This window comes from Colius striatus, chromosome 1 (genome assembly GCF_028858725.1).
Source record: "Colius striatus isolate bColStr4 chromosome 1, bColStr4.1.hap1, whole genome shotgun sequence".
NCBI lineage: Eukaryota > Metazoa > Chordata > Aves > Coliiformes > Coliidae > Colius > Colius striatus.
In genome coordinates, this window is record NC_084759.1 from 182,998,461 (window position 1) to 183,015,285 (window position 16,825).

At 37.0% G+C, this 16,825-nt stretch overlaps 1 protein-coding gene across 2 annotated transcripts in view; it reads left to right on the top strand.

The window, feature by feature from the left end:
- The window catches only part of CPED1 (cadherin like and PC-esterase domain containing 1), a 143,052-nt gene that overhangs the window by 99,139 nt on the left and 27,088 nt on the right, over window positions 1-16,825 (top strand). For both annotated transcript variants that reach the window (XM_062017855.1, XM_062017846.1), the window contains exon 17: window positions 16,163-16,280. In XM_062017855.1, coding sequence (XP_061873839.1) covers window positions 16,163-16,280 — 118 coding nt within the window. The remainder of the gene's footprint in view (window positions 1-16,162; window positions 16,281-16,825) is intronic.

Here is a 16,825-nt window from a genome sequence, read left to right on the forward strand (position 1 = left end):
GATTTGGTCTGTGTCAGATTTGACTGTACACACTGAAAATTCCTAAAACTCTCACCACTACAGGCTCAAGCTGTTATAGAACTAATGTAATTTTTGCATAAAAGTTTGTTTTGGAAAAGGAAGTGAGAAAAGAGAAAAGGGAGGGGAAAAAAAAAGAAAGTCTGGTGTTGAAGGAAATTGAACAGCAAAACCACTTTTCACATAATAATTTTATTTGAATGTGTAAATTTGTGGGATTCTTTTAACTTTTTCTTTATATACCTTGAGTCTTTACCCCTCATCCAGGGTTTTATAATTTCTTAGGAATGCAGTTTATGATTTAAATAAACAATAGAGAAATAAATCCACTAGTGATGAGACTAGAGGCTCTGTCTTTATGAAACAAAAATTCAAAGTGTTCACCCCTCAACTTGTGAATTAAAAAGCTTTTCTCCAGTTTTGTTCTTTTGTGACTGTTCCTGATGTCTAAGTGAACAGAACTTGTTCAAAACCAGTTGAAATATAAAAGCTAATCTATAAATATTAGGATTTTATTTTATTATTTTGTAATAGAATAATATGAACAGTGCAGCAAAATAACAGTATAGAGCTTCAAAAACTAACTTTTTTCATTCTTTTGAATTATCAAGTCCCAGCCTGCCATTCTGGGACCTTTCAAGAGTGTTTTTTAACCTTTAAATAAGAAGCTTGAAAGAAGATAAGGACCATCTGGAAAAGTTGTCTTCTTGGAAAGAATAAAGGAATCAATCATAACAGGATCTTAAGAATTGGAAGTGACCTCAAAAGATCATCTAGTCAACCCCACTGCCAGAGCAAGACCACCTAGAGTAGGCCACAGAGGAGCTCATCCAGGTGGGTTTTGGATGTTTCCAGAGAAAGAGACTCAACCCATCTGGATGCTCCATCACCCTCACAGCAAAGAAGTTTTAACTTGTGTTTCTTTGGAACCTCTTATGTTCCAACTTGTACCCGTACTTGTGCCCTTTCTCCTGTGATGTCTAAGTCTTAGGGACTTAGAAATCCATCAAGGTAGAAAGAGCATATCATACACTTAGTTTTGGATGTGGTTTTGGCCTTCTCACTTGCTGAGAAAGCGCTGGAGCTAAGGAAGCTTGTAAATTTCTTGTGTAGTAATAAGAATCTGGATTAATTACATTCTTCTTGATAGGAGCATTGACTTTACATTAACTTTTCATGGAATCATCTGTGTTAGGGGGATACTTACTGTAAGTTTCCTGTGTGGCAAATGGGCAATATTCTGGTTCCTACAGAAAGCTATTAACTTCAGCATGATCCAAATCAGCTTCTGGAGCTGCTACTTTCCATCCTTTGGCTAAAGATGGCTTCAGCTACTGTCCCATAATTTACAGGACACCTTTAAACAGGAATAGGGGACAAAACATCAATTTACATGCCAAGATATGAATTATATTCTTGTGTCAATAGTTACAACTTTGCATTTCATAGTAATATTAAATATGTCCAAACATGAGCATCTCTCTTCAGATGCCTAAGCTACAGCATTAGTCCATCAGAGTCCTCAGTAAAGCAGTCCTAGAGGGAATGGGTTGGAGAACCTAACCCATTCCATCACAAAAAACACCTCTTGTCAAAGTCTTCTCCTTTCTCAAGGATCAGAGATCGTGATCACTTTTGAAACCAGAAGTATAGCTGAGGCAATGATAAGAAAAAAGGTGTTTGCTGAGCTTGTATTTTGCCTTTCCACATTTTTTGCAAACTGTCTTTCGGATATAGAAAAGACCTGTGGGTTACCTGGCTGTTACTTGTGAAAGGGTAGTTAGTCTCTGCTTACCCACTGGAGATATTTTTCTTAAGCTACTAACAGAACTTCCATCAATCAGTACATAAAGGACTTGAACTTGCATCTCCTACATCTTGACACTATTCATTAGGATCCTAAAGATTACAGAGATTTCTTAGCCATGTTTTCCAGTGAGCTTAATCTGGCATATAAATTCACAGAATAGTTACTAATCAACCTCTGCTGACAAAATCAGTGGAACCCCTACTTCTAACTTGAATCTCAGCATCATCAGGTCTCAGGTGATTGTGTGCATGCCAAGCAACAGCGTAAAACACCCTTACGGCACATTTGGCCTGTAGCACCTGCCTTTTGAGGAGTCTGAGAGAGGTGGTCTTTTATAAGCCAGAGTGCAGAAGGTTTCAGGAAGAGTTAATAGAAGCCTACCTTTCTAAGAGGAGAGTGCCAGGAAGAGACATTCAGGCTCTTTATGAAAGAGGTACAGAGCAGACCAAAAGCTGATGCTCATGAATTGAAACAGTGCAGTTTCTGGATGGGAACACGTACAGGAACATTTCTCACTTTGAAGGACAGTCAAGTGACTCAGACTGCAGAGATGGTCTGTCCAGGCTCCATCCTTGAAGGTTTTCAAGACCAGAATAGACAAAGAAACCTGAGAAACCTGATCTAATCTCATAGCTGAGTCTGTGTGGAGAAAGAGGTTAGAGATCTTTTTCTTTTTTTTCCAACTGGAATGATTTTTGACCCTGTTATTCTGTGGACTGTGTGGAAGAAGACTCACATTTTCAAGAGGTGGAAAACCGATCAGATTTGCTCTTTGACTGTTGCAAATTACTCTGATGTGAAAGATTCAAAGCTATATATGTTAGTTTATATGAATGATTAGAAGTGCCTTTTCATTTTGGTATTCTATCATTTGACATCTGAAGTAGCTAATATAATTTATAAAATATTGTTACAACTGTAACTTATAAAACACAGATGAACATACCACACATCTAGCTTTGTATGCCAGAAATACTTGTGGGAATATCATAATGTTCCAGAGTGCTACATTGTGCAAATAGATCTCTGCTCTTAGTTGACAGATGTGGAGCAAAAACGTGTGGTCACACAACACCCTAAAAATTGTATATGTGGATGTTGCAAGTGGCAAGTTATTCCAGATAACATCACTATAAAGTTATGATCAGCATGCTTTTGCTCAAATAGAGGCATTTGTCTGACAGTATATCATGATTTGACATTGTATTTTTTTTTAAATCATTACTGTCTGTGTGAGGAAACCTTTGATTAAGGAACTTGTACCTCAGAAAAGAAGGACAAGCAGACCTGAAGAGTTGCTTTGTTGGAAAAAAACCCTTATATATGTGAGCTGTATCTAGTAGGATACAAAAATGAGTACTCAGGGAACTTATACCTTGTCTTAGCTCCTGGAATTTGAGGCATTCAGTATTATGCATTGTGAAAGGATAGAGATTGCCTTTGAAACTCATCTGTATTTGCTGTGAAGAGGTACTCAGCCTTGTGGACCTTTGAGATAATTGCACTCAACAGCTGCCAGTGAGGTCAATCAGAATACAGTAAAAAAAATCTTGGGATATATCCAACTAATTGTAAGAGCTAGTAATGAGCAGCACTCTGCCAGTGGACCACCAGCATGTCTAAATAATTATAGCACCTCTGTCATTTCACTTTAACTCAGAACTAACATTACAGCTTCAATCAGTTACTGGAAGGCAAGAAAGGCAGAAGAGCACTGACACAACTTTTTTACTTTACAAGAAATGCCTTACAGCACATCCAAGTCTCATTTACATGAAACTTCACTTTTTCAGTCTGATACGGTGAAGGAGTGTGTACTGTTTTAACAGAAGAAAGTGGAGTCATCCCTAAGCCATTGAACTTAGCAATGTGGAGGCCATTTAGAGACTCTGTGTGTCTGGGTTTCACAGATGCTTTGAGGTAATTTGTTGGACATACATACCTCTTCCTTGCCCAGTATGCTAGATACTGAAGTTCATCATCCTAGAAGGAGGAGGTTGTTTCACTATAATCACTATAATCTTGGTGTTGTGATCCATTAAGATCAGTCTTTGCATGGACACTTTGCAGTGCAAAATGATAAGCTAAAGTTTATCTACTGTGTGTTTTCTTTTCAGTTCACTCTATATAAAAAAGTAATGCAGTGCTTTCAGACTAACAACCAATCTTTAGTTGTTTCCTCTTTTTGATGGTATCTAGCAACAGGACAAGGGATAATGGGATGAAAGTGTAACACAGAAAGTTCCATTTAAACATAGGAAAAAACTATTTTACTGTGAGGGTGACAGACCTCTGGCACAGGCTGCCCAGTAAGGTTGTGAAGTCTCCTTCCTTGGAAGTCTTCAAGACCTGCCTGGATGTATTCCTGTGTGACTTGATCTAGGTGGCCCTTCTTCTGCAGGGGGCTTGGACTGGATGATCTCTAAAGGTCCCTTCCAACCCCACCATTCTATGATTCTATGATTCTGTGTTATTCTTCCAACACAATAGAAGGCAGGTTTAATATTGCAAAATAGAGGCATTTCAAAGTATTTCCAAATATTTTTTAGCAATGGCAAATCATTGTTTAAGCAATTCTGTTCAGTTGCCATAACATGGCACGTCTAGAAATCCATGTGCCCTAAGAAAATCTACTGTTTGTTTAATTCATACCCTTCTCTTTTCCCTTTCCCCTTTCTGACTTTTCCTCGAACTTTCTTACAATCTTTCTCAGGTTGATAACATGAAAAAAACAGTTATTAAACATTAGTACTTTTCTAGAAATGTCCTCTCCTGATTCAGTCATGCAGAACTGCCATTTTTATGACAGAAAGGAGTATTAGCAGCTGAAGGGTAAAGATCAGTATGATCAGCAAAGCAAAATTACACCACATCTATGTATTTCTATTTAAAAAAAAGTCTGTAAAGTTTATACAGTCTCCACTGTTGTCAAATGATAAAAAAGATTGTAGAAAGGATATTGAGGGAATTAAGAATAAGTAGAAGCAAGATGACAACATTCTTGCACTAATAATATAACCTTTGTTAAATTACAATCGTGTATCTAATACAGATTACAGCATACAGTACACAATTGTAACTAACATATGCTATAGCATAATATACTGTAACATTTCCACATTACCAGAAACTTGAATTTACAGCAACCCATTTTATTAGTGGACACAAGGAAGTTAAACACAAAACACCTATAGGCTGACTCAAAATACATAGGAAAGGTGGAAGAGTCCTTAGCTCTATATAGAGTTATTTCTTTGAAGTACTTAATCTTGGCAAGTGTGGATTGGGTTACTGCCTGGGCCTGGAACATTGCCCAGACTCCAGTGTAGCCTCTGCCCTTGCAAGAATAAACAGTTAACATGTTTCTGACATTTCAGGGGGAGCAACCTGAGTCACTTAGATTCAGTTATGTTTATAGTCCTGCACTGGTTGCATTAGCTGCCACCTCGTTGTTCCCCAGACCTGAAGTGAATCACAGAAATCTTCCAGACATCTGCCTATTAGGCAGAGTAAATTGCTGTATAAACTTATTCATGTACTTCAGTGGAACTTGGGTGATTAAGACCTGGTAATTAGCTGCCTTAAGGCATTTTTGAGGGAACCTAAATGTCTGTTGTAAAGGTTTTTTCTATTTTCAATATGCTTCATCTTTTTGCTAGTGTGATCTTAATATTGACCAAAGCAAGGCTTCAGCTCAATGTCACTTATCAGGCCTTGTGCAGTAGAATAAACATCAGCACTAAGTACATTATTCAGTTTTCAGAAGTAATTTTTTTATTTATGTGAGCATCTAGTTGAACTTTTGTTCAGCTAGAGCTGCTTGATTACTTTAGCTGAATTTAAAGGACATGCAGTAGTGAATCACTGCAAGCAGGCTGTTGGAGAAAGCAGAGTGAATGTTAACTTCAGTTTGCTCATTTGGCACTAACTGCATGCAATCTGTTTCTGTCCATGTGTGAAAGATACCTGCATGCAGTCTGCTGTTCAGTAGATCATCAAGCTGTAAGGAGACTGCGTTTTCAGTCTGCCATGCACCAGAAGGCAAACCTTTAATCAATATCTTTTGAAAAAGATTGTGATTAATAAAAATCCATGAAATTCACTTCTGTGAATTTCATAGCAGCAAATGTGCTGCAAATTCATTAGAATTAATTCTAAACCCATTATAGTTTAGTAAATAAATTACTACACGGCCAGATTTGTAGGTGTTCTAGGAAAACAAATTTGCCTGTCTTCCTCCTGTCTCCCAGCTGTGTATATTAAAGGAGTATCTGGGGATATGTAAAAATTAGTGCTGGATATAGCTGTTAGACAGCAAGGAAAATATTCTAACTCAAAGGTTCTTTTCAACAAATATGTATTGATTTTCAAAAGCAAATAATTCCATTGCTTCATTGGTAAAAGAGACATATAAATGACTAGATACTGTCTATAAATACATAAATTTTCTCTTTTGATAGAGTCTTAACTCTGCGCATTGTCCAAGAAAGTTTAATCTCAAATAATGTCAACTGATTTCCTTTTAAGTATTGTATTTTTACTGAAGCTTTTAACTACAGAGGAAGAAAGCAGAGAAAAAAACACCACCTCTTCTTAAATCTAAAAATATATCCTCTCAAGATCTCTCAACCTGTCTCTTGGCTCACTTAAATGAACAGCCTAATGTTTTAATAAGAGAGGAGTCTGATATTTGGCCAGAAAAGCCTCCAAGATGGACGCTTTATCAGAAGTGGGCCCTTCATCAAAGGCCACTTTAAACACAGAGCTGAATACAGAAGACTAAGTCTGCTGCTTGTGTGGCTCAGCCACTGTGACCTGCTTCTCATTGACGTTCTGGGAAAGGACAAGCTGTCAGGGATCATCTCTGCCCAGAATGGAGACTTGCAACCACCACATATCTATTTCACACTCCTTTTCTTCTTGGCATCTTTCAGGTGAGGAGCAGTAGTTGCTGAGGTGGCCTTCTACAAAATGGAGATTCTCAGGCTTATATCTGGCCCTGTGACATGCCTCTGTGTCCTTCTGGCCATCTCTAGCGGGGTGATATTTTTCAGTGCAGACTGGGTATGGACCAGACATTTGCACTGCTCTCACTGGAGAGCAAGCATAGGTCCTCTCACCATGAGTATTGCTTTGTGAAGAGAAAGGTGTTTAGCTCTTGCAAGTTGACTTCAATGTCTCAGATGTTCAACACAACTGCTCTCAGGACGTGGCTCTATGTGTTCCCAGTGACACCAGGCAACATCAAAATGAGTGGCTGTACAAAGCTGGCTCTGTGCTTGGGCTCTTCAAACATGTGCGTCAGTACCGACTATAAATATGCAAAGGCAAATACCTCCCCTTGTCCACCAGATATAAGTGTGCTTTCCATTAAAGTGAAGCCTCCACACACATGTAGAGTCTGTCTTTACATGAAAGGCAGGAACTCACTGGATTTTTGGCATTGTCTGAGAAAACAGTTTCAGAAGTCTTCCATTTGGTGTTTCTGAGCCTGTATTACTGGTTTCCTCAACGTTCCCCAGACCATGCATGGCTCTGATGTGTATTCCAAAATCTAATATGCCTGGATTTTTTTTTTATGAGAAGGAAAAAGAAGCGTATACTGTATAAGTCAGTATTTAATTGTATGTACAAAGCAAGTGCAAACTTCCTTGAGAGACATGGAGGCAGAATAGAATAGCCCAGAATAGCTGATAGTCCGCTGACTGGAGCTTGACACTGGGAGCTTGAACTGAAATCTGCTGCAAATGAGGCATGTCCTGAGAATACTTATCAGATCAAGCACTATTGGCAAAGGGATTTGTGAAGTCTGTTAGGGCTAAAGAGTCTGACAGACGTAACTCTGCAGGACTATGGGTGGTTTTGCCTATGCCTGCTAGAAGAAACTTGGGCACTTGGGAGGATGGTGACAACTAAGCAAGGTTTTTGAGGGTATTAGTGTTAGATGGAGATGATAAAGAAAATAAGAGGCAGAGTTGTGAATTGGACCCAAATATCCGAAGTCTCTTCTTGGAATCTTGACCTCAGTATGCCCCAAGCCCTACATAAAACTAACATATATTCTTGCAGAGTCTAGAGGATTTTGTGATACAAGTGAGAAATAAATACTTTTGGTATGGTACACCCTGAGACAGTGAGCCTAAATCTGTAAGCTCCACTTGCTATGAAAAGCTGTTTTAACAGTAATATTAGCAGAGGTATTGCTAGCTGGACCAAGTCCTTGGCTAACATCTCTTTTTTTAATGCATCGCATTAATTGCCAGAGTATTTCAGTTTCAGAATTCATGAAAATCAGTAATGCTTTTCAACTCATTTTTTCTGACATATCTTTTCATACTTTGTGGTGATAGCTGTTCAGTCTGAGAAGTTCCTCTGTGTTTGTCAGGGCTGTGATATAACAACCTTAAGTCTAAAACCAAAGGGACAAGGCTAGAGCTCAAGCACTTCTTGCACGTAGGAAAGTGTGGAGCATAGATCTGTCTGCAATGTGAACTGTAAATATCATATATCCTGAGTATGGAACGGTAGAAAAAGTGTTCTTTAAAAATAGCCAGGTGGCTCTGAGATTTCCCAGCTAATATAGGACATTTTTTGCCTAATTGCCAGGGAAAATGGTCAGGACCACATCAGCACTTTATTGAGAGAGATCCATGAATACCTAATAATTCTTTTGGTTTTGACATAAAATATTTTCTTGCACTGACAAAGCCTATGGTTTTCTAAATCTATTCCCCATTTCAGATAGTAGAGTTGGCAAAATTCAAGTCAATTCACATTCAGAGCTTGCAAAGGAAAAAGAGGAGGGAATGTGGGAATGCAAAACTGATGCAGCTCTTAAAGTCTCCAGGTCAACATTACCATCTCGTTTTTTAAACTAAAAAACCACCAGAACCTAAAAAAAGCAAAATGCTTCTCTTTATCTGTTATTCCTTGTGTCTGTTTTATCTTCATTTTGAGGGAAGAAGAAACACTACATTCTTTTCATTCCTTTTTTTTCTTGTTTTGATTGTTTCGTTTATAAGGCATACAAGCTGGAAATGGTCACTGTTCTTCCATGGGAATAATATCATTAGTTGCATTAGGAAAGCATGTTTGCTAAGAAAATAGTTGAAAACTCCATGCAGATGCTAGCTTCAAATATTGAAGAGAAAAAAAACCCCAAACCAGAACTGTAATTGTCTTTAGGTACAGTTCAAAATATTTTCCAAAACTTCTGTTTGCAGTATTTTATTCTTAATAGAGTTGGATTTCACATTCAATCATCTTACTGCCAGTAATTCTACTGGGTCTCTGAGTTGCTCAGAATCCTAAGTCACAAGTCTCTGCTAGATTAAGAGTCATGCTTTTTAGTCTTTATGTGAAAATTTTTGTTCTGTGGTTCACAAATGCAGATTTTTTACTACAGACTATTTGGAAGCAGTAAGGAAGATAAAAAGTCTGCCTGTGTGCTGAATTAAACATGATTTGGAATAGAATTTAGTCAAAATCCTTCATAGATCTAAAGGATTCTTTTATATTCTCCACACACATAAAAGTTATTAAAATAATGGTATGAAACTTGCAATATTTTTTCCCTGTAAGTAGTGACTATTTCTCAAAACAGTTTCTTAGCTTTCTGTGAGGTTAGCATTCTCAGTGCAGACAAAGCCACTTTGCAGCTGCTCTAGTGTCAAGATGAAATTTATTTGTCTATACAATCTGTATGTGCTTTGAGGCAGTTGTCTTTGTAGAGAGGCACCTACTGGGGTTTTCAAAAGCTCTTTAGCAGATAGTAAATATATTGTGTAGATATCACATTTTCTGTCACTGGTTAAAGCATGTGACATTATTTCCCCCACAAAAAAATCTATGCAGAAGTCTGTGATTTAGAGAGAAAAATCCTGCTATTCATGGTACACTTGTATTCTTAAAACAAAATAGTAAGAATTATGGTGGCAACATGAACAGTGCTGGTAAGAACTTAAAAGCAATTCAGACTGATGGGTGCATTTTGTCCACATTTTAAACTGTTCTCTGATGTCTCCACCATGCCTTGACAATATGGCCAGTATCTCAGCTTTTCATATCATTCCCAGGCTCCTACTGATGTCTGTGCACTGCATGTTCCAATCCCGTGAGTGTCCAGACTGCTTTTCTAAAGTGTTTTTATGGCCTCTACCAAATCCACGTGGACTGAGCATCGCAAAGTCTTTTAATGTGTTTTTTTTGTGACAGTGCCTTTGGGATCACTGGGGAAATATTATCCCATGTTTGCAGATGGAACACATTAGGTTCCTTACAAAACACAGTGGTGGCAGTTTCTTTCCTTTAAAACATAGCTGCAACACATGGTTCAACCCATTAATCCTGTATTCTCTATTTAATGTATTTGTGTGTCTTTTGATGTAGCCAATGTCTTCATCTAGGTCTTAGATAGTGCTTGATGAATAATAATAGTCATTGCTTCCCAGCCAAAAGCTGTAGTGAACCGAAATTTCTTGGGAGACTGCCTCTCTCCTTAAGAGAGCTTTCTAGGACTATTTTTTACATTCAGGAGTTTCAGTTCAGCCTAGGTAATTTGGATGTTGAACTGAACCAGCCTGAACCTCTGAATCTTTGGAGGTTCATCTGTCACTGAATAATGCAGCTGGACAGAGGAAGACAGTTCAATAGAAGTCAATATGCCAACTGTTCCTTCATTTATTACTGCCACGTTAATAAAGTTGATAGAGTGGAACTAATCCATCTGCTCATGATTTATTCCCTAGCAATAAGATACATATTCACCGTTTCATGAGCTCACTCTTTGACTAATTTTATTAGAATTCCTTCCATAGCAACATTTTTAATTACTTTTCATCCAGTTTTAGTTATGTGTAAAATCGTAGAAAAAGATGGACTAGAGAGACATGAAAAGATTTCATGAGAAACTCAGGTCAGCTTAAACCGAACAAGATTAAATAAAGTTAAGTCACCAAGCCTGACAAAAGGTGACAGAAAAGCATTCAAAATTACCTCCTTCACAGGAAGCTTTATTCTGTCATGCCTAAGATACAAATAGCCAAAAGAAATAAGGCAGCCCTAGCAGCATCATAAGGTGAGGCAGGGCTGCAGTGTCTTAGGGAAGATGGCCAAAGGACTGCAGGGTCAGAGCTCGGGGAATGGAGAGGTGTCTCTTCTTTACCAAGAATGAGGTTTAGTTCATCCACTAGTTCTCAGACATATCAGACTGGGTTAGTCCAGAAAAATTCTGAAAATCCTATCTTCCTATTTTAGAGTGCCTTTTTGAGCTGACAGGTAGCAGCAGCTGTAGAAAAAAAAGTAACTTTATTTTTGTTATGTGCTGCTCTCTCATGCCAGAGCATTGACCAAACAAACACAGATGGACAAATTGTCCTTATTCAATATGACTTCTCACAGCAAGGTTGTGGGCTTCTTATCTTCTCTCCTTTTAACTGTTTCCAGTTTGGTGCAAGTTTAGGGGATTAATCTGTGGGCAATTACTGTAGTTTCAGAGAAATTAGTCTTTCATTAGGGTTGAGGTGCTAAAAAGGTACAACAGCAATTAGAAAAACATTAATAGTTAAGTTATGTCTATTAATCTGAAGCATAACTGCAACTAAAATGGTATTGTCTGTATCATATTCATTCCATATTAGCTGCATGAGTATGAATCATCTTTATAATGCTTCGGTTATCTCTCTCACATACATAGATATGATTTTAAAATTTGGGGTTTTTTTAATATTTGTGTACATGCAAGTGAAATAATGCATGTGTATGCCTATGCATAACTATATAATTCAGAGGAAATACAATGCAGTTATTGAAAACTGGCTCAAATAAACAAAATTCGTATTCAATCAGGCACCTAGACTGTAAATAAATGAAATAACATAGCATCATAGAATCATAGAATGGTAGCGGCTCCAAATTAATAATTTGTGAAAACTGCTAAGGAGTAGGCTCAAAAATCTGTGTGATCTCTTAAAGGCTAAAACTTTAGGAATAATCAAGTTCACTGTAGTGTGGTCTGAACAGAAACAATTCTCATTTCACACAGCAGATGGTCTCCAGAACTGTTCACTCCCTAAGTATCAGCTGATGTTGACTGAAAGGTATCTAGATGTACAAAGGAAAGCCTTGTTCCTCTTTTACTTGCTAGCATCCAGAAAATCTTCCAAGAAGATAAAAGAAAGTTTACTAGTAAATTACCAAAGCAGTCCTATACAGAGCAGATTCTAACCATGCATTGAAGTACAGGAGAATTTTTCTTTTGATTCCAGTCCAGACATTTCAAGGGCCTTTTTATGTCTGCATTCTGAAAATGAAGGTTTGCAAGGAAAACAGACACGGAACAAGAGTTGTCGTTTAAGTTTACATGTCCGGCTCTTGTCTTTGCCGTAAGTGATCTTTTGTAAACACACTTAAGATCACAAGATGTTTCATTGTTGGGTGAAGAAGGGTGTCATGTCATCGCAGCACCTGAAGAAAACTTTAAAAAGCCTGAATTTGTCTCAAAGAGCCCTTAATGTGCCATACATTTGTTGGAGCTGCGGTACACCTGGAGCTGCCACAGATTCAGTTTGCGCGTTGTATAGAATTTATCAATGATGATAAAGGATTGGTCTCCTACAAAAGTAAAGGTGAAACAAATAAGGCTCATTCGACGATTCTCCATCTCTCACAACCCTATGGTTTTAGATGCACGTTACATACTAAACACAAATACTGTCCTTCAAAATTCATGGTTAGCATTCTTCAAAAGCACAGCAAAGTCAAAGAGAAGCAGTGAGATCGTTTGACCTGTGTATTGATTGTGGTTAGTAATAATAGTAATAAATAGTAACAGTAATAAACCAGCCACATGAAAATGTTTTTAATGATACTGTCAAGGATTGCAATTAAAATCCATTTTTGTTTGTTTAAACACATATGCTGGGCAGAGGTATGAACAAGAAAATCCCTGATAAGTTACGTTATGACACTATTTTGAGAGAAATGGCAGCACATTAAGGAATTTTGGGCTTTCTTGTGAAGTCCTGTGCAAATTGCTTTACTGCAAGGTTAGAGCTTTCTGATGTTAATATTGGTTGAAGTAATACTGTCAAACAGCTGTACAGTGTGTCCAGCCCTAGAGGCTCCAAGATGACATTACAGTTTAACACTCGATACTGTGCCATTCATTGTGTTATAATAGCTTTCCCTAGTTACAGAGGATTAAGCAGAGAACAGGTCAACTGTACAAAAGAACCCACACATATCTGTATTTCTCTGACTTTTTGTGCACAAAAATGACTGTAACCTTTTGAAGTCAGACTTTTTTTTTTTAACTGCTTTTTTCCCCACGATGAAATTTAATGGAATCAGAATAATTGTGAGACAACTATTTCACTTTCTTTTCTGATTGCATAATCAAGACCCACCAATATTTACTAAATTCCAGGATGGATTTTTACCTCTACTTTAGTGGCACATTTCCTACGACCTGAAAATTTTCACCTTGACAATATTAGGACATAACTGTCATTTGCTCTTTGGTCCAATTTAGGCCTACCATCCTAGATATATCATAATTTCATGAAAACAGTGAATGATATTATATGACAGCTGACAAATTAATTTTAATGTCATTTTAGAAAATAAAAATAGAAAACAGCATATTTCATTGATGAAAAGACCAATAAATTATTTTCCTTATTTTTGGAGAAATTGCATTTTGCTATTCTTTTCAACTCCAAGAATACTTCTTGAAATGAACACAGTCCAGTAAATGTGTGGTTCCATTTTTGTAGCTAATTAGAAATAATAAACGTATGCAATTATTTCTAAAAGCAATTTTTGAACTATTGAACGTTACCACAATATTCCGTTGAGGCAAAAAGGGCCACAACTGCATTTTTCATACAGTATTTAAAAGTAAAATCACATTAAGTAATGATTGCCATGGTTACACTTTCATAATATTTTCTCTTTTGTCATAAAATGATCTCTAAATGATTTCACTATTTTAAGTCCCAATTTTACAGCTTTTGACGAAAAAAAAGGTTTGATGGAAAAAAATCTGATTACGTTCTCGTGAGCTTACCACAATACAAAAGTGAGACAGTGAAATATGAGGTACTATTTCTGACGTTAGACACTGATACTATTTCTCAAGCTAACACTGACCTCAGAATGATCCTGTTTTCTGATGAAACAACTGACAATAGCACCAATTTGGGCAATGCAGTATGGAGGATAAGCATTTTTACAAAGTAATTTCAAGAGAGGTTCATCTGAGCTAACACAGGTCTCTGAGTTGCTCTAAACTCACTACAGTTGAGATTGAAAGGCATTTTTAGGATACAATTAATTTTATCCTGAAGTACACATCAAAAATAGATTAAAAACTTGTCCTAGGAATGCTATTTCTCTACAGAAATAAAAAACGAAAGGTAGAATGAGCAGCCCATGCAGCCATGAGATGTAGACGTCTAAAATTACCAAAAGAATTGCTCTATGTCACTAATGCTGTGATGTCATTTGTATCATGCCAATGGATACTTAAACACATGCATTGCTTAAAATGTAAGAACCCACGTGTGCTAAAACTTTTGGTAAGGAATCACTATTTATCTGATATCTATCTAGTCTTAAATTTTGGGAGCTGACTGCACCTCTGGCCTTCCATACAGAATAATGTTTAAGTTTTCTAAAAGCCAATAACACTTATCACTTGCAAATTTTAAGAAAGTTAATTTCAAAATGATTCATTAGTATTCCAGGTTGTTGCTGATATTTTTTGAGGCGTGTGGCATTAACTAATTCTCATATACATTTCTGCTAATGCCTATGTAACTTCTCAGAAATTATCAAAATAGGAGAAATTCAGCACCTAATTAACTGTGTTTACAGTGTATGCCATTGCATTAGCAGTCTCTTTTTTCTTACTGTAGTGGGTCTGGGACGATAGTGATTTTCCACAGCAGCTCTTGCAGTGTTGTGCTTACTGTTGATATCAATATTATGACTACCGCTTGCACAGCATCAGGGCTGTCCCTCCAGCATTCCTTCCCCCACCTTCACCAATAGCTGTGGGTGGGCATGATCTTGGGAGGGACTATGGCCAGGGCAGCTGACCCAGGCTGACCAAGGAGATATTCCATACCATATGACGTCAGCTCAGTAATATAAACTGGGGGAGAGGAGCAGGAAGGGGAGGCGAGATTCATTTCTGGCCTTCCCAAAGCAACCGCTACATGTACTGCAGCCCTGCTTCTCGGGAGGTGGCCGGACATCGCTGCTGATGGGAAGTAGAGAGTAACAGCTTATCTGCTTCTGCTTTGCTTCCCGCGCGCGCGGCTTTGTTGCTTATTTATTAAACTGCTTTTATCTCAACCCACGAGACTCCCATCTTATTTTCTCCCCTTCCCTGGCTTGCTGAGGAGGTGGGGGATAAAGCGGTGTGGTGGGCACCTGGCATCCAGCCAGGCTCAAACTACCACACTTACCACATTCTGTTTATTTAGTAATCACTCCATGTTTCTCTATCCCAGCATAAACCTAGACAAAATATTTCTATATTAATTGTGGGTATTTGTGAGCTCTTTTTTAATGACAGTGTGAAAAAATAAAGAAGATGCTTTTCTAGGAAGATAATTAATTGAAAGTTGAATGTTTTTAAACATTTTAAACATCTAAACAATTTTAAACATTTGTAATATGTCCATTATTTATGTTACCTGAGGTTTATGATAGATTACATCTCACGTGAAGACCCACAAGAAGATTGTATTTATATTTTTATTAAATCCTTTATTAAATCCTTTCCATCAGTACCCCTAATAAGTTTTTGTAACTGCTCTACTAGCTCAAACATTTTACCCTTGAAATTTTCTTTCTCTTTTCCTTTATGCACTTGCATCTCCCAAAGCTAATTTGGGGCATTTACTCATAGAAATGTATTCCATATGACTGCAGATGTGCATACAAAATTGCTAAAGGCAAATAGGTAGAGATTGTAATAAGTACAATACTTACAATAAGTAGAGACAATATGATATTACATTGATATGTAATATGATATTACACTGAATGTTATATATGTTTGTCTTAAATTTTCTTACATCATTAGGAGTTGTAGTATGTCGTACATTTACTGAAGACTGACATAATTTATTACAAAACCACTGTCTGAATAGAAAAAAGATTCTAAATTTTGTATTAAAAAATATATATTGAAGAGCATAGGATGAATGAATTGTGAAAACAAACCCAAATAACCATTTTCTTCTTTAAATGTCCTTGAAGAGGATTTCAAAGTCGTATGGATGGTTCAGTGCTGCCATTTTCACAGATTTCATTTTAATTCAGGACTGTGGTTCTCGCATTCGTCCAGAGGAATCCTGTGGCTTGCAGCCTCTGTCTCATGAATACCTCTCAGCAATTTCACAGACGGTGTTTAAGACTTGTGAAGCAGGAGACACAAAAGGTTTGTACAACTTAATCCTCTTCTGAAAATCATGCACCTCATCAAAGTAAAACTAACAGCAGCGTTTCCTCTTTTCTATGGACGTGCATTAACCTCTGCACAATAAATTTGACTAATCACTTCTAATAGTTACAGATTTTTAACATCAGGTCAATTAATTACTGTGACAATTTTTTGTTTAATAAATTTATAATCAGTGATCCACCATTGCATGTGTTATTGTGATGTAGTCTTTAAAATGGATTGAAGTATTTCCATCAAAACCATTTGAAGTAAAAAGGCTTTATTTGAAATGAAAAATATTATCTACTGAAAATAAAAATAGCTTTAGGAAAAAAACATATTTTGATTCACTTGAATTTTATGTTTTCATTTCTATATTGGAAACTCAAAAAACAATTTACAATTTACAGTATGTGTTTTTTTGCAAATAGTAATACTTTAAAAAATAAGATGGACAAACCAACCATCGTACAATAACTGATACCATTGAGACATCTCTTTGGTTTAATGATAACCCAAATTACATCCGACTGTCAGATAGG